General features: G+C 35.4%; 1 protein-coding gene across 9 annotated transcripts in view; it reads right to left on the minus strand.

Moving 5' to 3' along the window:
- The window catches only part of EMSY (EMSY, BRCA2 interacting transcriptional repressor), an 82003-nt gene that overhangs the window by 26382 nt on the left and 28024 nt on the right, over positions 1-27597 (minus strand). For all 9 annotated transcript variants that reach the window (XM_018059320.1, XM_013969807.2, XM_013969808.2 and 6 more), the window contains 5 exons: positions 23548-23802; positions 12223-12372; positions 9334-9504; positions 3596-3732; positions 944-1117 (listed from right to left, as the gene is read on the minus strand). In XM_018059320.1, coding sequence (XP_017914809.1) covers positions 944-1117; positions 3596-3732; positions 9334-9504; positions 12223-12372; positions 23548-23802 — 887 coding nt within the window. The remainder of the gene's footprint in view (positions 1-943; positions 1118-3595; positions 3733-9333; positions 9505-12222; positions 12373-23547; positions 23803-27597) is intronic.

Consider the following 27597-nt stretch of genomic DNA (forward strand, 5'->3'; position numbering starts at 1 on the left):
TGAACCATTCAATTCAAAGTGTGGATTCCAGGAGTTAACTCCAATGGGGTACATGCAATGAAAATGTTACTTTACCACAATTATTTTTTACTTCTCCATTTATAAGAATCTAAATCTTTCAGACTCTATTAAGTCACCCATTTCCAAAAATTCAAAAATGAAAACATCGGTTATGACAAAGATGATGGAGCAAATGTAACTGTTTACCACTGAAATTTAAAGCAATTTGACCTTATTAGAAAAATCACAAAACTAATGGTTTTGATATATAAACTATTTGGCTATAATATTGAGGGAACTGACTCTAAAGGCAAACTATTAGTTTATAGATAAATTATTATCTTTTACAAAAATTCTAAAATAGCATTTTTCAACCAAAGCTGACATCATTTCCTTTGATATTCTCAAGAAAGTAAAGTACCTGCAAAGTAAACAGTAGCCCAGCAACACAAGATTAAATCCTGAGCCTCAATTCCCCAGATAAATTTCTAGAAAAGCTCGCTTATCATTTACTGGTTGAAAAATGAACAGATCTCTACTTTCTCCATTATTTATGTTTCAAGGAAATAAAATTTATAAGTAAATATCTCAAGTGCTTTCAAAGGTCATATAAGCTTACAAAAATATTCTTTGACAGATTATGAATAATTACTATCCTCTTTCAACCATCTACTTCTCAAACAACATACACCTTCAGCAAATTTTACTCCAAGGGGATTCTATTCTCTAACTTTTGCTCATGACACGACACAAATATTTAATTTTTTTTAAGTACTGAAAAGAGAAACACAGGTTTTGAAAACAGATGGTTATAAACACTCAATCATAACTTTTAATAATCTGGTTCTTCAAATGTTACTCATCTTTTTGTTCAGATTTCTACCTTGGAATTTTAGGAATTTGAAATATACCAGTCAAGAAAAATCACCATATCTTAGCATACCTGTGTTTTCCCTTGCTGCCCATAAACAATTTTTGTTGGGATGATTTTAGCTGCTGGTTGAACTGTGGAACCTATACCTTTTGGCTGAGTTACAATCATTTTGGTGATGGGTCTTGTAGCAGTGATAATAGCTGGCTTTGCTCCTGTTGGCACCGTCTGAATAGTCTTTTCTCCCTAAATTGAAGTCAGTAAATACATGAGATTTATATACATTTAAATGGGAAAAATAACTCCTTTTACTGAAAAATCATAGAAAAGTTTTACCAGGATGATGAGGAAAGGGTTGCAAATTGTGCAACAAAGTATAAGCTTCCAGGTGATCAAAAATGTTAGACCTAGTTGAAATGATTAGAAGTCACCTAACCAACCTTCTGTCCAAAGAAGGCAGTAAATATTTCTTGGTGAGTGAATTTTAAAAATTACCTTATTTAAGAATACTTAGTATTCTCTGTCATTCACAGAATGTATATACTAAAAGAGTCAAAAATTATAGAGTATATACTAAAATGTTATCTCTAAGTGTTGGAACTACAGGTCATGCTCCCCCAATATTCATCTTTATGTGACAGTTTATATGAAATAAACATATGTGTAATAAAAAAATTACTGTGCATTCTACCAACAGCTAAATGTTCACATACAAAATAAACTAAGTTTCCCAAATATGAAGTTATAAGGCTATACAGAAGAATGTCTATGTGAAATGGTATGGGCAAGAAATGTAATCAGCAGCGATATTAACATTTTTTCTGAAGTTACACTGGAAAATACAAAGAAAAAACTTAGGACATTTCCCACATTAGTATGTTACTAATATCACTTTAGTCTATTAACTAGATAGTTTAAGCCCATTAACTTTTCACCATTTTCTAAATTTTCATCTGCTTTATTTTTAAGTACTATTTTCTGATCATTTATGGAGTCAATACTTGAGCTTAACAAATTAAATTCAAATACAGTCATTTTACCAAAGTACAAAAATTTTAAAAATTAAAATCTATAAAATGAAAAAGGAAAATATCTAAAATTTTTTCACCTTATCAGTTTTTCTTTTCAGTCACCATCACCTAAGTGTGTGGCCACTGAAATTAAGCAGCCAGTAAAAACAAAACACCTAGGTGAACTGGCAAAAAGGTAATTACTCTGTGAATTTAGGTTAAATGATTACAAACTTCACAAGTTTAAATATCTGCTGCAATAATCTAAGGAAAACATGGAGTGTCTGCCAACCATGTGATTACTTATTTTAATACATAACACACCCTTCACGGCAGCATCTCTGGAAAGAGCTCTATAATCATTTGCCAAGAGCTGCTAGTTTGCAAGTAGGCGTGACCTTTTATTAAGAAGCTCAATGAGCCCTGTCCAAGTAAAATTATAAAGACCCATTCAAAACAAACTAGCAGGCTTCTTTTTTGAAAAAGCTCTTCTGGTTGTGTGTGTGCATACATGCACAGGTGTGTGTGTGTGTACAGGCACAGGTAAGCAAGTTACGAGTATAAGTGCATGTACGTATGTGGTCAAGAGGATGGTCTTATACCCTGATCTTGTTTGACTATCATTTCTTGCATCAAACTTTTTCCTATTAGATATATACGGCAGCTAGTACTCACATATACTATTTTTATATCTATATGACCATAGGACCTAGAGTACATGGTACCCCTCTCTTTTAATATCAAGTTCCATGAAATTACAAACCATGTAATTTCTGAAAATCTATATTCTAATTCTGGCTTTATTTTTGGCTTACTTTGTGAACTGAGCTAGGAACAATCTACGCTTTCCTACGTGATGAAAAAATCTAATACTTAAGACACCCACCAGCCCTGTAAAGACTATGATGCCAAGGAAGCCACTAGAGATCAACTACAATGAAGCATAGTATTCTTTTTTCTAACAAAGTAGAGATACTATCAAACCTCTATAGTTAAGTACAAAGAATAGTAACAGTAAGAAAAAACAATTTATTGAGGACTTATGTGCCAGGTACTGTTTTAAGCACTTTTAAAACAGTTATCAGTTAGTTACTCATTACTCAACAAACTCACTGGTAGAGATCATCATTCCCAATGCACAAATGAGGAAATTATGGATGAGAGAAGTTGAATAAGTTAGCCAAACACCTATGATACTCAGAGACAAAGCCTAGGTTTGGCTAACTTCAAATCTCTTAACCTCGTAACAACTGCCTTCAGAATTATAAATGCATCTTTAATTTACTTGATTTTTTTTTCCACTAGCTCAGAGAAGTAAAAGTGAAAGTAACAAATCCTTATCATTAATTTAGTCTTAGCACCAAATATTTCTCTTTGCCTAGCCTACGTCCAATACTAGACTGGTATCTACTGGCCATAAGCAGGAACAAAACTGTCCACTGATGGAGTTCCCTCTGAGTTAAGCTGGTAGAATCTTCCATCTGAACCAAGCTACGACTGAAATCATGGTCATAAGCAACACAGCCATGAGCAACATGTTTTAGAAATTACTGTAAAAAATAGCATCAGTAGGTGGTGTTTTTTACATCACAGTAGGAGTAAATCAAGCCATTCTAGCCATTGTGGGTTCTAAAGTCCTTAGACAAATATTTATATAGCTGGTCTTTGAAATCCTTAGTGGACTGCTGAGTCTGTAGTTCAAGCTCTTACTTACTCCAGCATTTAGCAACGTTGTGACAACGTTTTTGCCCGGGAGGCCTTGAATGGTCGTTCCTTTTCCTGTAGTCTTTTGCACAACAATCACATTGGGCTTGGAAGTCATGGGGATTGTAGTGATTTTGGTAGTCGTTCCTTAGAGAAGGGGGAAGAAAAGGAGGCCTGAGTTAAGGACTAGTGTATTTGGTTATTTCTATTTATGTTGTACACAATTAAATACATGTAGTCAGTGTCACCCCAGATGATGTCAAAGCTGTCATGAGGATGAAAATGAAGGCCTTGGAATAATAAATTACAAGTTGTCCTAGAATGAAAGAATATTAAGAATTGATTCTTACAGCATTCAACTTTTTGGAATCTGAAGACCTACATAACAAACTCAGAATCTAAATATATCACCACCTGCTTCCCTACTGATATTCTCCTTCTGATTAGTTAACTGGAACAAATTAGACTATTTCATGACAAATATTTCTCCCAAACTCAATAGTATTACCTGTGTGACTAGTATGACAGGAAAACACTTCAAAAAAAGAACATAAAAAAGGGTAAATGTATATCAAAATTCTCATGTAACACTAGACTGTAGAGAAAATTTATGAAAAAGAAATGTCATTTACTTTTATGAGAACAAAAAAGAAAATGAACACTAGTCCCAGACCAAGTCAGATGAAATGTGTACTCATAATTTGCAACACTCTGAAAAGTCTGACAATGAAACCCTAATTTATATACTTAAAAATATATATTTATATTTTCAATCATTAAGATCTATATAATCGATTTATATCTACTGATCCAAACATTAGTATCTTACCCTCTCCCACACATCCTTCCACAATATGTTTCTCTTCTATTAAATTTATCTTCCTATCATATTCATACCCTATATTCTTCTAATTGTTCAAATTGGAAATCCTGGTGCAAATCTTTGATTCTTGCCTTGTCTTCACTCTGCATCCTCTAACAAAATGAAGCCCCTTAACTCCAACCATATTTTTTTAGACCACTGATTCCTCAGTGTTTTAGCACACACACCATATTGCAATTACTCAAGTTATCATTCAATGAGTATACGAATGAACTAAATTTGTCATAACAAATATGTTCTTTCGAAATGTTATCAATGTCAGCTCAACAGACAGGCCTACATCTCTCTTGCTTTCCGGTATCTTCTCCCTATTTCAAGCTTCTCTGTCATGCAAATAGCTCTGATGTATCCTGCCATAGCAAACATTCTTAAAAAACAAAAACAAAAACAAAAAAAAAACACCACCTCATTTCATCATGCCAAGAACCAACAACATGTGAAACTGGTCAGAAACCTTCCAAATCCTCACTGTATTTAGTTTCAACTTCACTTCTTGGGTTTCAAAATCCTTTATAAATCTTATTTGTTCCCACTGCACAATGTACACCATAAACTCTATAGTTTAATGAGTAATTTCTTCTATTACGGCTTCCTATTATCTACCACCAAAGACCAAACTCTTCAGCTTAGCCCTTCAGGTTCCATCAGGCTCTAATTTTCAGGATTACCCAATATATATCTCTTCTTCAGAGTGCTGATTTCCACATCAGTCCTTGAGCATTCTAGACCCAATGCACCCTTTATACCTATAATTTCCTCTGGCTATGCAAACAGGCAAATCATATTTTTCTTCTACAGGCTTGCATATCATTATTCAAATGACTAAGCACAGAATGGATACACATTAAATACATGACTGATTAACATACTCTTGAGAAGAAAAATTAAAATTTTATTATTTTCTACTGGGAAACCTCAGCATTCTCTACTAGTTTCAGAAATAAGATTGATAAGAATAAGAATGTTCTAGTTATATGTCAATTTTTGGCAATCTTGTTACAATACAATATGCTTGCCATCATCTAATGCCTCATCAGTCTGAGGTAACATGCTCAGGTTACATAAAAAAGCACTTTTGTCCCTGGGCCAGTTTCACAAGTATTTTTTCCTGTATCTGTGGTCTGTGAATAGTAAGCTGTTAAAAGCCACAAAAACCAAGCTGCCTATTATTTACTTATATCAACTTAACTCTTATTAACTCCAATTCCTCATGTGATTGACTATGATGCCTTCTCTGACAATGCTCCCTCATCAAATATTTGGTTAATAAAAAAGTGTTTTTAGAAAGTAAGCATTAAATACTAGCTGAAGGAAATATAAACCAAGCTTTAACTTTATAGCAAAGTATAAGGGTCACATTTTTGACAAAACTTACTTAACAAATGAATTATCTTTATAACTATGAAAATATCAAATCCTTTCTATTACAGGTGTGTCAGTTTGTGAGACAGCTGCAAATCAAGTTCACTAGCTTAACAAAATGGGAGGCGGTGTGTTAGAAAACTGAAGAAAAAGGCATAACATAAGGAAAAGCAAGTATAGCATTATATTAAGATAGAATACAATTTATAACTAGAACTATCAAATTATAAAAATTTAAAATTCTAATAGTATATTTTTGTATCTCAGGTGATATCTATTATATTGAAGTCAGAAGTATTATTTTTTTTAAAAAGCCTTCCCCTATTCTTTCATAGTATTCAGCCTATAGTTCTCATGTTACACGAGAATGTATGAAGTTCACTTGTTTAGCACTCTGTAGGGCACAGAATGTCCCTTGTGTACATCACTGTGCATCACAGCACCCAACCCCACATCTAGCTCATAGCATATTAGAGAGCTCACCTAGACATACAGTCCTTACTTATAGAGTCAAAATACAATAGGTGCAAGTAACTGTGAATCACATTTGGATCAAAGGCTATGACACTGACGCATTCCAGAGATTCCTATTCGAAGATAAGATGCCTGTAAAACTTTGAGCATTATGGAATGTAGGCTTAAAGAACACAAATTAATTATCCTATATTTTATTATTCACTGATTCTTAAAGCACTCTGGCAATTTTGGTTTTGGGGGTAATTTTTTATATGTTACTCTGCTCAAAGAATGAACAAATGAATGAACGAATGAACAAATATATACAAACACTAGCCCCTTGCCTGGACATTGTACTAAAGACAAGGGGAATCAAAATCAAGTCCTGCCATTGTCATAGGTTCCATAAAGTCCTTAGATTCAAGATAATGAGTTTACCTCTAAAGGATCCATCTTCTGCATAAAACAGACGTGATTTCTCAACCAACTTTCAACAAAGCTCGCCAACAGACTTGTGTATCTGATAATTCTATATATATCTATATACACACACATATAAGTAAATATTTGACTGCATAAATGAAATAACTGCAAAAACAGTCATGCCTTCAACTTAACTGCTTATTCTAATAAAAATAAAAACTTATCTTTCTAAAAGTACTTTGGAAGCATGAATTTGCCTTCCAGGACATTATACAAAGGAAATAAGAATTTCATATAATAATTTATGTATAATAATATTCTTCATAGGATTATCAATGAGAAAAAAATTGTTAAATAACCTAAAACATTCAGCAATGAATAAACAGTTAAATTATGGTGCATTATAGGAAAGAATATTGTATAGTCATTAATCTGGGGTGTGAGGTATCAAAATACATTTAATGGAATGAGAAAATGATATTATCATATGAAAAAAGATTAAAACTAATTATATAGATCTAAATTTAATTTTTAAAATATACATATATGCACAAAAACATTTATACAGAAATCTAAATAGAAAAAGGAATAAACAGAAATATACACAGATTATTTCCCTAGATGGCAAAAATTATAGTTTTTAGTTTTCTTTGTATACCTTTCTGTATTTTCAAAATTCCCCAAAATAAACATAAAAGTATTATTTTTTTTAAAGCCTTCTATTCTTAAAGCCAGATGTATGAGTATATTTTAAGCAAAGCATTTCTTTTTTGTTGTGGGGATGGTGACGGCATTGACTCTAGCATCCAGCATCTGATCATAGATGAAGGTAGAAAACTGTCTAAATTCATTCAACCTGGCTTATTGGTTTCTGTGAAAAGACAGGGATTGAAAAATTTAAAAACTGACCAATAATCCCAGTATCATGGAGCGAGAATATAGTAAGAAACACTGACACATAACATAAGGGTTAGTTTAAAGTACTCAGTAATGAGAGAAGTTCTTTAGAATGAAAGTGTCAAATAATGAAGTAGAGGTAGAGGCAAAACGAGCTCCACGCAATGAATAAAGCTATTTCAACTGTGTGTCCATTATATCCTAGAGTGCTGAAAAAGTTTAAGAACTCTTCCTCTATATATCCATACACTTGGAATAGCAACTAACCACCAGTTACTTTATATTTTAGAACAAAGGTAGATGATATGTTTACAAGTGAAGGGTATAAACCTCACTGCCTCTTTGCTTCTAGGAAAATGTGCTTGTGTATACTGCTCTAACCTCATACAAAGCAGCTAAATCATAAATAAGGTTTCAAAACAAGAGGCTTCATGACATTCCTTCAAGCTATATGGTATTAAGAACTTATACCTAAGTAAAGAAATACCCTATGGTCATAAAAAGTTATACACTAATAAAAAACATGATTACTTTTTGAAAAATGTTTAAGTGTGTACTCTATACTATTTAAAGATATTGTCAGGTAATAAATTACAATCTGAGTTTTAACTGTGTTATTTAAAATATCCTCTTAAAAGCTGGAGTATGATGATTCTTTCCCTACTGGTTTCACCCTCCTTAGTTTGGCAAACATCAAAGTTTCTCACTTACACTTAAAAAGTACAGCCAAAGTTAGCAGCTTTAAATATAAAGCTTCATGCCAATACCACGACCTGCCTTGTTTTTTTTCACTCCTTGAGTTATCAGCAACATCATATTACCGCCAGGAACTTCAATTCCTTCACTTTAAAATGTCAGAACAATTCACTGGGGGCATACAAAATACGGCTAGTCTACAAAAATGGTAGACAGTGAAAGTCCACAGGGCTTGCCGGGTCAGAGATTATTTACATCATTTTAATTATAAAACAATATTCAATGAAAATAGATACCATGTTAACATTCCACTTCAGGGTACACAACTCAAATACTGCAGGAATAAATGAGCCATTAAAAACCAGGTAAGGTTCTAAAATACCAATAAATATTAGCTTTCATTATCTGAGTTAAATATTTTTAAAAAGTAAAAAGCCATTATAAATGGTGAAAAGCAAATAAAAATATTTAAGTATTTTTATTTTTAATAAGCTAAAGTGACATTAGTAATTGAAACTATCAGATTATGATCCCACAAACATATATAGACAAATAAATACTAGTTAGTAATTGAGATTATGATCCCACAAACATATTTAGACAAATAAATACTAGTTCTTTCACTGTCTAGTTTATGTAGCTTTGGACAGGTCAAGTTCATCTTTTGAAATGTAAAACACATCTATACCTATAAACTGGAGATGATACCAACTATTTCAGAGTTTTAAGGTAGAAATGAACTGATAGATGGGACAATATTTTATAAATGAAACATCTCTATGCAAATGTAAACTATAACCCTTCCATTCTGATTAAAAGCAACTAAATGTTCTTTCTATTTTAAAACTTTTAACATGTAAAGATTTTATACTGGAACTAAAAAACTATACTCAATCACTAGACATAAGGACTAAAAACAAAGTTCTAGATTTCTAAGCAGAAAACTGAAATCAAACAGTATCCTTTGACAGTGAAATGTTTTTTCCTCTTATTGGTCACCTATACCTTTAACATATTTCAGATATACCTACCAGAAACTATATTACTGCTAATTATCTTGCCCCCCAAGGTAGCTAATGATTTGGGTACTACTGTAATAATGCTACCACTGGTAGTTTTCACGTAGGTTGCAGCTCCAGGGGTTGCAGCCATCCGACCTATAGATGGGCTCACTGTTGGCCGAGTATAGGTTGCCTGTGTGCCTATAAAAAGGGAAAAGCCAAGAAAAAACTTGTCATCACTTTTAGAAGAATGACAATTTATACAGTTTAACTGTAATTCAATGTAATCTACATTGCTTTAACTTGAAAATGGAATTTCAAGGTGTCAAGCCATTAAGTAACAATTTACAGCCAGTTTTCAATGCACATAGCAAGAACTACAGCCAACTCAATTTGAATTAACTTTACACATAAAATTTTGTGATGTGTTGCATCAAATTACTAACCCCAAGAAAAAGTATAACTAACTCTGTTCCCTTCTTCCACTACCCTTCTTCCACTAGCTTGGTGCCAAAAGAAACTTAAATTTAATTATCTTTCCTGCCAGAGCATTTTAGATATTTCTGTTCTAGATTTCAAGGTCTCTGCATCTGTTTTATGCTCTCAGTGCCAAATCCAATGTCAGCACTCAGCAAATAAGGCAGTATATTGTTTGCCTAAAATTTCATAAACTTTTACTGTTTTGTACTCTGCTACCCTCTAAATACATTTCCATCATTAAAGAGTTATTCCATCATTTTACTAGAGATTAAAGCTGTAGCTGCCAAGAGTTGCCAGGAATATATTTTTACTGAGAAAATTCACTATTTACATATTTCCTCAACTTTAACTGACCTGTTAGAATATTTTTCTTCATATCTCTCAAAAAGATTTTACACTCCTCTCCACTATTTTTAGGACTTTTTCCTTTCCCCAAACAGGAACTAAAAATTAACCAGATTAGCCTATTGTAGCGTCTCACACATCTCGTAACTCAGAAATACTATTCCTAAGTTTCTAAAACTGTTCCTAAGAACAGTTAGTTTTGGAGAGAAAGAAGATAATTCAGGTAACACCTTCTTCAACTGAGAACATTTTTTTCATAATTAGGTTCAGAAGTCACTGTAATAATCATTTTCAAAACCCCCCTAAAATTGGTTTTATCCAGTTAGTATTTACCATTTTAAAATACAATCACTACCCAAAAAAAGGAAGAAGCAGAGGAACATTAAGTAGAATTAAACTGATTACAAACATACATCTAAATCAGAAAAATAAATATAGTACAAAATAAATATGCTATGAAGATAAATAGCTTGAATTAATTACAACTGGAAAATATTTCAACTTTAGCTTTTGTTTTAAAATTTGCAGAAACATTTATTCTAATATAGATACATAAGCATATATTATTTTTCACTACCTTTCCTTAACATGAGGAATCACATCTTTGTACAAAATGGAGAAAGTTTTGGGTGAAGAATGATAGAGTCAATAAAAGAAAAACTGTTTTTAAAGCATAGGCTTTGCAAGAAGATTAAGTATTACAGAATGGCAGTTTTCAGGGATTGGAAGAAGGTGGGAATGGAGAGTTATTGTCTAATGGACAGTTTCAGTTTGGGAAGACAACAATGTTTTGGGGCTAGATGGCTGTAATGGCTGCAAAACAACATTAATGTACTTAATGCCAATGAACTGTACACTTAAAAATGGTGAAAATGGCAAATTTTACGTTATCTCTATTTTATCACAACCTTTTAAAAAAAGTTTTGGGAGTCAAACAGATCTGGATTCAAATTCCAGTCCTGTATTTTACAGACTGTGTGGCCATGTGATGCTACTTAACATAAGTCTCTGCTTTGTCTCTGAAAACGGACACATTAAAGCTTAAGGGAGATTAAGGGTAATGTTTATACACACTTTTACATAATGGCCAACAGGTGATAGCTTATAAGCTTGAGAAAGGAATCATTTTACACTCTTCAGATTCTATCATCTAAATCTGTTGTTGTTCAGTTGTTAAGTCATGTCTGACTCTTTGCAACCCCATGGACCACAGCATGCCAGGTTTCCCTGTCCTTCACTATCTCCTGGAGTTTGCTCAAACTCATGTCCATTGAGTCAGTGATGCCATCCAACAATCTCATCTCATCATCTAAACTTGGCCCTCTTCAAAGAGTCTGATGAGTTACAGAAATTTAAAATAACAGCAATGGATAATACTAATTCTAATTTATTTATTTATAATTAATAGTAATGGCTATTACAGTAATGGCTAGTAAAGCACTCTCCTGGGGACTTAACATACCAGATTTAGTAAAGGCATTATGATCACATAGAAATAGACAACGGAAAAGACTGAGAGGAATTAAACTGGTCAAAGTCACAAAGGATGGTCCGATTTCAAATGCTCTATACTGTCACTTCCTTGGGCCATAGTCTGGACGCTCTCATAACTGGGTAAAATGGCATCCAATGCTTCTCTCAGTCAGACTAACACGTACCATACAATAATGTAGCAAAGATTCTCAGCCTCGCCAGGGTGAGATTCTCTTGGGCTGGGACTGTATTTTCATTCACTCAACAAATTCTGACTGAACACCTACTTACAGATGAGCTCTACATACATATGGTGAATAACACAGACACGGTCCCTTATCCTCATGGAGCTCATGAGCTAATAAAGTAATTAACATCAAACAAATTGACAAAAAAGTACCTAAGTAATTAGAAATTGTAGTATGTGTTACAAGGAAAAAAAGAGGACCATGACAACAGCAGAGAGCTAATTCAAGTTGGGAGGAGGGAAGAGTCAAGAGAGGCCTCTTTGAAGAACTGTCTCCTGAATTTCTATATTCCCAATGTCAAGCAAATTACTGGGTCAGAGAAATTACTCAGTGAGTATGATGAATGAATGGACTGATGCTCAAGATAACTTACCAGTAGGAGTGGTTACCAGTTTAGTTGTCATAATTGCACCATTACTGCTAACCACCATAATAGGGGAATTGCTACTGGTAGGCAGAGTTGCTGTCACTGGTTTGGGTAAGATTTTACTTGGTTGAACTTGTTGTGTGATGATTTTAACACCTTTGAAAGAAGAAAGATAAATCTCAATACAAATTATTTTTTAATAACGTGCTTTATATCAACCCAAGAGGGCAGCAGTTGTACACATTTACTGAGTCTTGACTAAAAAGAAGCTTTCTTTCATACTGATGAATTATACTCTTTTAACTTTTATCCCTCAAACTCCTATCTTTCCAAATTTCTTTGATTCAGGAATATAATTAAAATACTACAAAAACTATTTAACAAGTTCTTAATGAAAAATGATTTTTGTCTATGATTACATCACATGAGAGCTTTCAAACCAAATTAGCCATTGATCTTAACTTTCACAGACAATCTGTGTTCTATGCAAATACTTGGGATGAAAGGATTAGGATAAGAAGACAAAAATAAAAGTTGATGTAGCTTTTATATATTCTCTACTCTATCAAAGATTTTTCTACCCTCTTAAGATTACAAAAAGCAAGAACATTTTCTTTTTGAACCTTTTATTTTTAAACTTACTTTAAAGTATTTAAATAGCTCACTTTGCCAAAAGTACAGAATATGCTGTTATTGAATCTACATAAAATACACATGTGGACAACAATTTGAAAATAATATATAAAAATAAAATTAAAATATTAGGGTGGTGATGTTATATTTTTTATATATTTTTCAAATTTATTTAAATGTTACTTTTACACTGACTTTCCAAATTTCAGATGTCCATTTAAAAGAAATCTCTCAAAAAAAAATAAATAATTAATTAAAAAAATTAAAAAAAAAAAATAAATAAAAGAAATCTCTCATGCTAACAACAAATTTAAGTCCTAATAGCTGTTAACTAAGGAAGGAAAATTTTGCTAACACTTTTTCCCCACTAAACTTCACTGAAATAATTCATGGAACAGAATATATTTCAATAGACAACTAAAATTTTTATTACTTTTTTGGATGGTGATTTAGGTTAAGATATGAGGTAGCAAACAAATATATTTATTTAATAGCCTTAAATAATTATAAAATACCAACAAAGAAGTTAAAATAATAACATCTATGCATAATTAGTCAAATTACTTAATGATCTTTATGACTTAGCTTTCCATTCATAAAATAAAGATAATATTAGTATATATACCTTCTAGGATTGTTGTGAAGATTAATTATGGGAAAACTGTGAGTTGCCTATTACATAGCAAGGATTCAATAGATAAAAAAGTATTACTACCGTATAAACAAATTCTGATTATAATAAATCATCAACTATAAAGCTGTAGGGGAAAAATGAATTTTAGAATTATCTCATTAATGAATGCTTAAGATACATAAAGAAGCTAACTCCTATGCTTTTAAAACCATTCCTCTCATTGTTGCAGTAAACAGGAAAAAAGAGGAATTAAGTTTTTTCTTTCCCTTTTCCTCAGAACAAAGAAGGTAAAGAGAACAGTCAGCAGGCCTGATCATTCCTATTTTTCACTTTAACCGTTCCTAATCTGTCGTTGTTGTTCAGTCACTCAGTCGTGTCCGACTATTTGCGACCCCATGGACTGCAGCATGCCAGGCTTCCCTGTACTTCGCTATTTCCTGGAGTTTGCTCAAACTCATGTCCATTGAGTCAGTGATGCCATACAACCAACTCATCCTCTGTCAGCCCCTTCTTCTCTTGCCCTCAATCTTTCCCAGCATCAAGGTCTTTACCAATGAGTCTACTCTTCGCATCAGGTGGCCAAAGGATTGGAGTTTTAGCATCAGTCCTTCCAATGAATATCCAGGGTTGATTTCCTTTAGGATTGATTGGTTTGATCTCCTTGCTGTCCAAGAGACTCTCAAGAGTCTTCTCCAGCACTGCAATTCAAAAGCATCAAACCTAATCTCTAGTCTGTAACTAAGATTGCTTTTCTGCCCCCTAACTCGACATGAGCTACATTTTGCACCTATTATCCTTCGACTCTGTGTGAATTACATCCTGAATCTTGTGTTCACCTTTATAGCACTCGCTTCATAGACCACCCCTTATAGTTCTTCTCTTTTTGCACTACACAAAGAAGGCCACAGGGATACCAAACTGCCAGATTCAATTACTGGGTTACCTGATGCCACCCTATCATTGTTTCTTGAAACAATGCAAGAGGAAGAATACAAGATCCTTACACCTTTGTTCCTCATCATTGACTCCTGACTGCAAGCCCTCATCTTATATAAACTCCTAGACTCCGCATAGAAGTGGAGGCTCAGTTCTTGAGGCACGAGGCTGTTGTGTCACCCTCTGCTGCTGCTGCTAAGTCGCTTCAGTCGTGTCCAACTCTGTGCAACCCAATAGACAGCAGCCCACCAGGCTCCCCCATCCCTGAGATTCTCCAGGTAAGAACAGTGGAGTGGGTTGCCACTTCCTTCTCCAATGTATGAAAGTGAAAAGTGAAAGTGAATTGCTCAGTCATGTCGACTCTTAGTGACCCCATGGTCTGTAGCCTATCAGGCTCCTCCGCCCTCTGCTGGCTGAGGATTAAAGCCATCTTTCTAATTCCTCCAAACTCTGTCTTTGTATTTTTTTAATTCGGCTTCAGAAGGCAGAGAAAGTCAAGATTTTGGCCCTAACATCATCAAAACAAAACAAAACAAAACAAACTGTGTGGTGTGCTCAACTGCTCAGTTATGTCCAACATTTTGTGACCACATGGACTGTAGCCAACCAGGCTCCTCTCTGCATGGGATTTTTCAGGCAATACTAGAGTCAGTTGCTATTTTCTCCTCCAGGGGATCTTCCCAACCCAGGGATGGAACCTGCATCTTCTGTGTCTCCTATACTGAGAGGCATATTCTTTACCACTGAGCCACCTGGGAAGCCAACTGTGTGGTTCAGTTCAGTTCAGTTCAGTCGCTCAGTCGTGTCCAACTCTTTGAGACCCCATGAATTGCAGCACGCCAGGCCTCCCTGTCCATCACCAACTCCCAGAGTCCATCCAAACCCATGTCCATCGAGTCGGTGATGCCATCCAACCATCTTATCCTCTGTTGTCCCCTTCTCCTCCTGCCCTCGATCTTTCCCAGCATCAGGGTCTTTTCAAATGAGTCAGCTCTTCGCATCAGGTGGCCAAAGTATTGGAGTTTCAGCTTCAACATCAGCCCTTCCAATGAATACCCAGGACTGATCTCCTTTAGGATGGACTGGTTGGATCTCCTTGCAGTCCAAGGGACTCCCAGGAGTCTTCTCCAACACCACAGTTCAAAAGCATCAATTCTTCGGTGCTCAGCTTTCTTTATAGTCCAACTCTCACATTCATACATGACCACTTGAAAACCCATAGCCCTGACTAGATGTCTCTGCTTTTTAATATGCTGTCTAGGTTGGTCATAACTTTCCTTCCAAGGAGTAAGCGTCTTTTAATTTCATGGCTGCAGTCACCATCTACAGTGATTTTGGAGCCCTCCCCAAAAAAGTCTGACACTGTTTCCACTGTTTCCCCATCTATTTGCCATGAAGTGATGGGACCAGATGCCATGATCTTAGTTTTCTGAATGTTGAGCTTTAAGCCAACTTTTTCACTCTCCTCTTTGTGTGGTAATGGATGTTAATTAAACTTCTTGGGGTCATTTCATGATACATGCATATATCAATTATTATGTTATACACCTCAAACTAATAATATGTTATATGTCAATTATACCTCAATTTAAAATAAGCAAAACATTACCATTCGAGAGATTGATTTCTGACAAGAAAACATGAGGAGCTCTGCTGACAATGAAACTGGTGAAAATTATTTTAAAAAAATAAATAAATAAAACCAACCAATGAAAGGCTCTGGCAACAGTCCCAAGACCAAACGAAAAACATCTATTCAAGAATACATTTGGTAAGACAGGGTCTCGAGATCTCTAATATTTAAACTAAGACCTGTTCCTCCTCATCCCTCCCTAGGTGAAGCAGGGACTCCTCTCCAGACTGAGGAGAGGGCACAGAGTTTCCTCCTTCTCCAGCTCCTGGAGGGCTTTCTTCTGAGCAGTAGAAGGACTTCAGTATATCTCATCGTGCTCCCTAGTACCTGTTGCTAAGTCACAGGCCACTGCGGTCAAGAGGTGGCTACTCCCTTCTGCCCAGCCCCCAATCCATGGCTCTATCTTGGGCAAAAAGCCTCTGAGAATATTGGGCTCGTGACCACTCCTGCTCTGGCTTGTAAGACAGTGGCTCCACCAGCAGGGAAAGCAAGGCAAGACGATCTCAGGCTGTTTGCCCACTCTCCCACACTTGACTTCACTGAGTGCTGTCAGCTCAGAGAGGAGGGGTAACATTCAGAGAAAAGCCTGCCATGACCCTACCCCCACAGTTCCAGAGCTGACTGAGGACAAAAACAGGTCTTAAAACAGCTCCCTAGCCTCTTCCCAGAGAAACTGAACTCATTTGTAACAGAGCATGGAGAAGTTCAAACCTAAGGGTGCTCTCAGAAACAGTAGAGGATGTGACAAAAAAGACTAGAGATCTCTTCAAGAAAATTAGATACCAAGGGAACATTTCATGCAAAGATGGGTACAATAAAGGACAGAAATGGTATGGACCTAACAGAAGCAGAAGATATTAAGAAGAGATGGAAAGAATACACAGAAGAACTATACAAAACAGTATCTTAATGACTCAGATAACCAGGATGATGTGATCACTCACCTAGAGTCAGACATCCTGGAGTGTGAAGTCAAATAGGCCTTTGGAAGTACCATACGAAAAGCTAGTGGAGGTGATGGAATTCCAGCTGAGCTATTTCAAATCCTAAAAAATGATGCTGTGAAAGTGCTTCACTCATTATGTCAGCAAATTTGGAAAACTCAGCAGTGGCCAGAGGACTGGAAAAGGTCAGTTTTTATTCCAATTCCAAAGAAGGGCAATGCCAAAGAATGTTCAAATTGCCACACAACTGCACTCATTTCACATGCTAGCAAGGTAATGCTCAAAATCTTCCAAGCTAGGCTTCAATAGTACATGAACCAAGAACTCCCAGATGTACAAACTGGATTTAGAAAAGGCAGAGGAACCAGAGATCAAACTACCAATATCCATTGGATCACAGAAAAAGCAAGGGAATTCCAGAAAAATACCTACTTCTATTTAATTGACTATGCTAAAGCCTATGACTGTGTCAATCACAAAAAACTGGAAAATTCTGAAAGAGATGGGAATACCAGACCACCTGACCTGCCTCCTAAGAAACCTATATGCAGGTCAAGAAGCAACAGTTAGAACTGGACATGGAACAACAGACCGGTTCCAAATTGGGAAAGGAGTACATCAAGGCTGTATACTGTCACCCTACTTATTTAACTTACATGCAGAGTATATCATGCTAACTGTGGGGCTGGATGAAGCTCAAGTTGTAATCAAGATTGCCAGGAGAAATATCAATAACCTCAGATATGCAGATGACACCACCCTTATGGCAGAAAATGAAGAACTAAAGAGCCTCTTGATGAAAGTAAAAGAGGAGAGTGAAAAAGCTGGCTTAAAACTCAACATTCAGAAAACTAAGATCATGGCATCCAGTCCCATCACTTCGTGGCAAATAGGTAGGGAAACAATGGAAACAGTGACAGACTTTATTTTCTTGGGCTCCAAAATCACTGCGGACAGAGACCATAGTCATAAAATTAAAAGACTCTTGCTCCTTGGAAGAAAAGCTTTGATAAACCTAGCTAGTGTATTAAAAAGAAGAGCCATTACTTCAACAATAAAGGTCCGTCCAGTCAAAGCTATAGTTTTTCCAGTAGTCATTTATGAATGTGAGAGTTGGACCATAAAGAAGGCTGGGTGACACAGAATTGATGCTTTTGAAGTGTGGTGCTGGAGAAGACTCTTGGGAGTCCCTTGGATTGCAAGGAGATCAAATCAGTCAATCCTAAAGAAAATCAACCCCGAATATTCATTGGAAGGACTGATACTAAAGCTGAAATTCCAATCCTTTGGTCACATGATGTGAAGAGTCAACTCATTGGAAAAGACCTTGATGCTGGGAAAAATTGAGGGAAGGAGGAGAAGAGGGCTGTTAAGAGAAGCACATTGAATGAAATCACCCACCCTGGCCAGGCACCATAGTAATCATCTGTTTGAGTTATTTTATGACAGGAGGTCCTTGCAAGGAACACGGAACTAATAAGCCAACAGTAATAGAAGAGTTTGGGAAAGGTCAAAAGGAGACACCATGTGTCCAACTACCTCCCAGTATCCTTCTTGCTGGCATCCATCTTGGCTGAGCAATCCTTGCACCACCAGGAAGGACTCTGAGTCAGAATGATTGGCCAAAGACAACCAGGAAGCTAACCCCACCACCATAAAACCAGAGACTGCAAGCCACGTGGCAAAGCACTTCTCTTGGGTTCCTTTAGTCTGCAGCCTTCTGCCAAGCAATCTCTTTCCCAATAAAATCTCTTGCTTTGTCAGCTCATATGTCTCCTTGGACAACTCATTTCCAAGTGTTAAACAAGAGCCCACTCGCGGGCCCTGGAAGGGGTTTCCCATTCCTGCAACAGAGGATGAGATGGTTTGATGATATCACTGACTGAATGGACATGAGTTTCAACAAACTCCAGGAGATAGTGAAGAACAGGGAAGCCTGGCATGCTGCAGTGCATGGGGTCGGAGAGTCAGACTCCACTTAGCAACTGAAAAACAGTGGAAAAGTTCAAACCTAAGGGTATCTCAAAACAGTGGCAGATGTGATGAAAGGCAATTCTATAAGTAGAATCATGGATTTGATTAAGATAGACTATAGGCCAGACAGTTTGTAGAAGAGAGCCGAATAGTAAGGAAGCTGAAAGGAACGCTCCTGTGGTAAGAACAAATATCAAAAATAGACCTTTGAAATTATTCCTTCAAAGAAGCCACAATTTGCAACAGTTTGTTGAGCAACTTATGCTCCAGAGCATTGTTGGATACAATAGAGAAATCAGTTAGTGAAGTTTAACAACTAGATGTGGTCAGGAAAAAAGAAGAAAGAGCCATACCAACACCACTGTCATCTCAGAATGACTGGGCATCCCTGGAGCTGTATCTCCCTAAGGAACAACAGTGGGGGCTTAACTTCAACAAAATAACTGATCCAGTCACTAAACAACAAATAACCATGCAAGTAACAGTAACAAATCACGAATGAGGGTAAAGGAAGACCTGTACCCAGTTTAAACATACAATGTCCATTATCTATATATACAATCTAAAATGTCAATGTAAATGTCTAAAATGTTCAGTTTTCAACAAAAGCATCAGGAGGCATGCAAAAAAACAGGAAAATATGACCCACACAGGGGAAAAAAAGCAGTCAACAGAAACTGTGAGAGCAACCACATGTCAGATTTAACAACAACAAAAAGGCTTCAAAACAGCCATTATACATATGTTCACAGAACTAGGGGAAAGCCTGATTACAGAAGTAAAAGAAGGTATGATAACAAAGTTGCATCAAATAAAGAATATTAATTAAGCAATAGAAATTATAAAAAAGAATCAAATGGAAAATGTAGAGCTGAAAAGTATAGTAATTGAAATAAAAAATTCACTAGAAGGGCTTAAGAACAGATTTGAACTAGCAGAAAAATGAATTAACAAATTTAAAGATAGATCAGTTACAGATTATGCAAGCTGAAGAACAGAAGGAAAAAAGAATGAAAAAATGAACATAAATGTGAAACACCAATAAGTACACAACACATATGTAACTACAAAAAGGAAGGAATAGAGAGAAAAGGGGACATTCAAAGAAATAATGGCTGAAAATGTCCCAAATTTATTGAAAAGCAGTAGCTTACACATCAGGAAGCTGGACAAACACTAAAGAAGATAAATATGAAGAGATCCACAAACAGGTATAGCATACTTAAAATGCTGAAAGTCAAAGACATGGAGGAAATCCAGAAAGCATCAAGAGAAAAACAATTTTTCATTTACAAGGGAACTGCATAGGGGTTCGAAACTGACTTTTCAGTGGAAACAATGGAGGCCAGGAGGCAGTAGAAATATGTGTTCAAAGTGTCAAAGAAAATCCGTCAACCAAGAATCTGATATTCAGCAAAGCTGTCTTTCAAATATTGCAGATGAAATAGTCTTTACCAAATAAATTGAAAATGAATTTGTTGCTAACTGACCACCTTACAACAGACACTGAAAGAAGTTCTATGAATAGAAAAAACTAGAAACAAAACAATGATTCTCACTCTTGCCAGTTATATTCAAAATTTTACCATTCTAGTTAGGGAAATCAGGCAAGAAAAAGAAATACAAGGCATCCTGACTATAACAGAAGAAATTATCTCTATTTGCAGATGATTTGATATTTCATATAGAAAATCCTAAGGAATTCACTAAAAACTATTTAGGACTAAAAGTGAGTTTAGCTAAGCTGCAGATGTAAAATCAATAGATTCAGTGGCACTTCTATACTAATCCAAATAACTAGAAAAATAAAATACTTAAAAATAAATTAAAAAAAATAAATTAACAAAAGTGTAAAGTTAATACACTGAAAACCAGCATTCTCCTTTGTAGAAACTGACAAGCTGATTTCAAAATTCATACAGAATCGCAAGGGACTCAGAATAGCCAAAACATCTTTTAAAAAACAACAGAACAGGAATATTCACACTTCCTGATTTCAAAACTTAATATAAACCAATGGTAATCAAATCAGCACAGAGACGGATATATAATGGAATACAACTGAGAATCCCGAAATAAAGTCATACATGTTTTCAGTGGATTTTCCACAAGGGCACTGAGAACACTGAATGAAGGAGGAACAGTCTTTTTAAAAAATGGTACTGGGATAATCAAAGCTCAATATGCAAAGAATGAAGTAGGATCCTTACTTCACACCATTACATAGTTAATCAAAACAGATCAAAGATCTAAATTTAAGCAATAAAATTATCAACCTCTTAGGAAAAACATAAGGATAATCTTCATAACCTAGGATCTGGCAAAAGATTCTTAAATAAGATACCAAAAGTACAAGCAACACAAGAAAAAAATCAACTGTACATCATCAAAATTAAAGACACTTGTGCTTCAAAGGACATCATCAAGAAATGAAAAAACGGCCCACAGAATGGGAGGAAATGTTGGCAGTTCGTGTATCTGATAAAGGCTTTAATATCTAAAATATGAATAGCAAAAAAAAAAACCCTTTCAGTTCAATAATAAAAAGACAAATAACTCAATTTAAAAATGGCAAAGGATATAAATACACATTTCTCCAAGGTAGATATAAAAAGGGCCAATAACCACATGAAAAGACACTCAACACTATCAGTCACCAGAGAAACACAAATCAAAACCACAACGAAACATCACTTCACACAAACTACAGTTGCTAGAATCCAAAAATCAAAGACAAACGTGTTATCAATGGACAAGCGGATTAACAGAATGTGAAAATATTATTTGGCCTTAAGAAGGAATGAAATACTAATACATGCTATTTCATAAATGAACCTTGAAACCATTGTGAAGTAAAAGAAGCCAGTCACAAAAGATCACACATTAAATGACTGCATTCACATAAAAACCCAGAATACAGAAATCTAGAGACAGAAAGTAGATTAGTGGTTGCTTAAGGTTAAGAGCTTGTCATGGTGGGACTTCTTTTGAAAGTGATGAAAATACTCTAAAAATCAACTGTGGTGATGGCTGCACATATCTGTGAATATACGGAGCGAGTGAAAGCTGCTCAGTCATGTCCGACTCTTTGCGACCCCATGGCTGTAGCCCACCAGGCTCCTCTGTCCAAGGAATTCTCCAGGCAAGAATACTGGAGTGGGTAGCCATTCCATTCTCCAAGGAATCTTTCTGACCCAGCAACTGAACCCAGGTCTCCTACACTGTAGGCAGATTCTTTACCATCTGAGCCACCAAGGATATACTACCTACCATTAAATAGTACTCTAAATGGGTTGAATGGTACGTGAATTCTCTCTCAATAAAGCTCTTTTTTTAAAAAAATTCTAGAGCATTTTGAAAAGGAAAACTACAATTCCTTCTTGAAAGCACATATACCATTGAAACTAAAGCCTGACAGAGACTGCAGGCAAAAAGAAAACAAGAGATCAATTTTCCTATGACTACTGATACATTGTACTATCCATACCTCATACTAGCTGTGAGGCAGTGGCCAAATGGTACAAAGATCCAGTCAAAAGGTACAAACTTACAGTTAAAAGACACATAAGTGCTGGGGATGTAAGGTACAGCATGATAACTATAGTTAACAGTACTGCATTGTATATTGCAAGTCATTGAGAGTAAATCTTAAAAGTTCTCATCACAAGAAAAAACACTGCAACTATGTGTAGTGATGATGCTTACTGTAGCAATCATCTTGTAATATATACATATATCATCAAATCATTATGCTACATATAAAGCTAATACAATGTTATATCAATTACATCTTCAGTTCAGTTCAGTTCAGTCGCTCAGTCATGTCTGACTCTTCTTAAAAAATAATAAAATGTTCCTATCAAAAAAGTAAACAAAAAATTGAAAATATCAGGATCTCCCAAAGTCCTGTTCTACCCTGAAATAAAATATAGATTCCATGGAGGAAAAATAAATCCATTTTCTTTTAAAGATATTAAGTATGTTATAAGGCTTTTAATCTCCTTAAATCTTAGACTCTATCCTATCTGCCTTTCTATTCAATACCTTTATGATTCAGTAACTTACATTATTGTCTCCTACCCCTGAGTTCCCACTGTGCTAGAGATGATTTCAATAAACTGTTACACCACATTCTTCACTGTACACAGTGTGTTTTAATCTTAGTACCTCTGCCTAGCACCTAGCAACTCATGCCAAATTCACAATATGACCTCTAACACAAGACTCCCCAGACTAATTTTTCCACTGCTCACTTCTCATAACCCCAGTGGGCTCCAGAGTATAGTTCTAAAATCTGGGAATTTGTTTCCTCTGCTTCCTTTATCTCTCCTGAAAGTTCACTGAAGAAAACCTCTTCCTGCTGTGCAAACTGCTTTTTCATTCTTCTCTATTCCCAAGCATTAGTTTTCTCTATATAAATATCCCCAACATGAGGGCCTCAGAATATAGTTTGGAATTAAAACTCTTGTGCTTAAGGAGCCTATATGTGGAAGTAAATCCATATATATTATTACAAACTTCAGAGAACTGGTGACTGGGGAAGAATTACCATCTCCTGTAAACATTTTTCCATTTACCTGACTCCTGTTTGATTTGAATGGTAGGCTTGATACCAGGTGGCAAAGGAGACTGCTGAGGCTGTTGCTGATGAGATACTGGAGAAGGCTGGGCCACCTGTTGCTGTGTCTGTTGCTGCACTTGATGTAACTGCTGCTTAGGAGACTGCTGATGCTGTTTAGGAAACTGTGCAAGAATCTGAGTTGGGGCACCCACTAAGCTTTTGGGAGAAGGAAGTCTGGTTGATGCCATTTTGATTGCTGACGTAGATACACCTATAGAAAAGTAAGGAAAAGAACATTTAAAATTAAAGCATAATTAAAGCTACTTCTGCTTATTATAGTAGGTAATAGTTTAAAACTAGGTAGATCAATAAAAACAATGATTATTCAACACCTAGTGTCAGATATAATGTATGTAGTATATTACATATCTGATATCTAGTCCTCAAACTTTTCAAGAGAGGCATCATTGCTCTAACACTTAAAAGACTAATTCATTTTCCCTTGGTGAAGAGTCAAAACAAAAGAAAAATCAGCCAGCATATTCTCACACATCTCTCAATAGGTTTTTCTCTTAGAAAATATAGATTCTCAGTGTGAAAGAAGAACAAAAGCAAACTAAGTTTGGTTTTGTTCTTTGCAAACTAAGTTTTGAATACTGTTTTTTAAATATTGCTTTTCGGGTTTTAATGAGTCAATTTAAAAATGGCATTAGACAAAATAATTCATACTGAAATATTCACCTTTTATTATTTAGCATGGCAAAACAGCTTTTCTGTATCTCATTTCCAATAAAGCAAATATCAGTTGTTTCTTGAGAACTGGGTCATTAAATAATCATGTGGAAAGGTACAAGTGGGCATACTGTTTACTATATCCATAGCAAAAAATTCTCGTGATAAGAGGTTTTAAGAAATTTTTCAGTGCAAAGCTAGTATTAGCAAGCATGCATAAGAAGAAAATACCAACAATTTTCACTACAGATGGTATGAGTTTGAGAAAAATTATTCCTTCTCCCAGATTTTTCATCAGTAATCTTACAATTCATCAACAACACAATAGAACTATTATCTGTAATGAAGAGAAACTGATAAATTAATAGCCTAATTATAAAAATCTAAATATCCAACAGGCTATTTCACACCTTCCTCCCCCACAGCCCTATTATGACATTTATATTGCATTACAGAAAAAAATTAAAATATCACATTTGTATGTAAAATGTTTCTGGAGAATAATAAAAATGAAGAAGAAATCTTAAGACACTCTGACTCAGTTTTCCTATATGCTGAGTTTATCCCGCACTATAATTCTCTAAGGGTTGTTTAACGGATCAGGTAAAATCACAGATTGAGGAATAATTTTGAGAGAAGACAAAAGAAAGATGCAATTAGAATCAGCTCGAGGGCTTACTCATCTTATTTACACATTATTCTTCCACCTTGCTCACCTCCATCCCTCCCTGACTGCTAGGATTTTGGTGACATGTGTCTGCTATATTGCTTAGTTTTACTAAACTAGATTATCTCTGGAGCCCCTTTCAAGTGCCAGCGTTTTAAAACTTAAAGAAAATAAAGTGTTATTCAAGCGAAAGACAGTATTTTTAAACTATCTGAAAACTTTAACCTTTATATTGCATTAATGAACTCTTGTATTAACTGAGGTAAACTGTGCACATGAGTAACCTCCTAACTAATCTATGCTCTCTATATCCTTTTATACAGGACCACATTTGAATTGACAGGGTTGAGGGATTTCGTAAGAAGAGGATTTCATGAAACAGAAATGGAAAATGGGAAGTACGTTCAGGGCCAGACTAAAAAAATAAATATAGTTAAGAGAACAGGAGTATTAGTGTATACAATAAAATAGGAAGTACCATGTTACTTAGGTTGAAGTGCAATCAAGGAGGAAAATAAAAGCAGAAGACTGTCACAATATTGGGTAAGGTAATTCATCAAGTCTATAAAACATTATTAGAAGAATGAGACAAAAGAAATTTCTCTCACCAAAGAAAAAAGACAGTGGCAAGAGGATTTATCTGAGAAACAATAAAAAGTAGAAAAATAATAGTAATCAACCTGAGTAATAAATAATAGTCCATTCTTCACTTAATGAAGAATAAGAGTCAGATGAATTTAAGAGATAAGATAAAAAAGGTTATTTATGACTTATAGTCTGATAAATACTGTATGAAAACTAGCGGGGATAAAAGAGAAGAATCATGTTGTGATACATACTGAAGTATTTATAACTGAAATTATGATATTTAGGATTTGCTTCAAAATATTCCGGGTCAGGGATATGTAGAGGAAAATAGCAGGTATAGATGAAACAAGACTGACCATGTGTTGCTCATCGCTGAAGCTGGGTAATGGGCACATGGGTATTCATTTTACTATTCTATCTACTTATGTGTTTGGAATTTTCCATAATAAAAAAGAAAATTTCAGTTATCCTATTTCATAGATGACCAATTCAGTATAAACATTCTAATTGGTATAATTTAGGACTTCTTATATTCCAAACATACAGTTCCTCTCCATACACATGAGCCAACCATACACAATTCCCCTGCACTCTACTTTTAGAGCCAGTCAGATGGTATCACTTAAATGGCAGAAAGCAAAGAGGAACTAAAGAGCCTCTTAATGAAGGTGAAAGAGGAAAGTGAAAACGCTGGCTTAAAACTCAACACTCAGAAAACCAAGATCATGGCATTTGATCCTATCACTTCATGGCAAATAGATGGGGAAACACTGGAAACAGTGACAGACTATTTTTCTGTGCTCCAAAATCACTGCAGATGCTGACTGCAGCCATGAAATTAAAAGATGCTTGCTCCTTGGAAGAAAAGCGATGACAAGCCTAGACAGTGTATTAAAAAGCAGAGACATCACTTTGCTGACAAAAGTCCACATAGTCAAAGCTATGATTTTTTTCAGTAGTCACATATAGATGTGAGAGCTGGATCATAAAGAAGGCTGAGTGCTAAAGAATTGATGCTTTCTAACTGTGGTGCTGGAAAAGACTCTTGAGAGTCCCTTGGACTGCAAGGAGATCAAACCAGTCAGTCCTAAAGGAGATCAACCCTGAATATTCATTGGAATGACTGACGCTGAAGTTGAAGCTCCAATCCTTGTCCGCGTGATTAGAAGAGCCAACTCACTGGAAAAGACCCTGATGTTGGAAAGACTGAGGGCAACAGAAGCGGGTAACAGAGGATAAGATGGCTGGACAGCATCACTGACTCAATGGACATGAGCTTGAGCAAACTCCAGGAGATAGTGAAGGACAGGGAAGCCTGGTGTGCTGCAGTCCACTGGGTCACAAAGAGTCAGATACGACTTAGCGACTGAACAACAACAGCTACACTTATTAACATGGAGTCCTCCACCAGGTCTTATTGTTACCAAGACTCTTCCCCCTCCACCACCAGCTGCCCCTAGAAGAATAACTAGAAACAGATACATCAGCTCTAAAACAGTTTGTCTTTAGTCCCCAAAAGCAGCAGACACTGACTGCCATAGTGCCCCAGGTACCTACACAGAAGCTACTGAAGAAGCCCTGCACTCAGAATCACAACTGCAGTTTATATATTACCACTTCTTCTAAGATTTACCTTTTTCTAAGAAAATCCCTTAATTTCTTAGCACTTATATCTAAACTAAATATCTCAAACAAAAACTCAAAATAATCATACAGTTTCATTGGAATATCTACATTTGAATAGTTTATTTTTATATCTCTCATGCTCTATTGAATTCCACTGAATTTAGGAGAAATCTCTGAGATGTCTTGTCTAGCTCTCCTATGACAACTTAGGGCTCAAAGATATACAGAATGCTAAGAAACAAAGGAGAAAATAGGGAAGTCAAAGTCACAGGTTCCCAAGAGATTCAAAAGATACCTGGAGAAAATTAAGAATGAAAAAATGGAAGCATGGAATATTCATTTGCCTAAAGCTATTTCAATAATAACAAAGAGAAATACCAGTCAAACCAGTCAATCCTAAAGGAAATCAACCCTGAATATTCAGTGGAAAGACTGATGCTGAAGCTGAAGCTC

The sequence above is a fragment of the Capra hircus genome, chromosome 15 (assembly GCF_001704415.2).
Source record: "Capra hircus breed San Clemente chromosome 15, ASM170441v1, whole genome shotgun sequence".
Lineage (NCBI taxonomy): Eukaryota > Metazoa > Chordata > Mammalia > Artiodactyla > Bovidae > Capra > Capra hircus.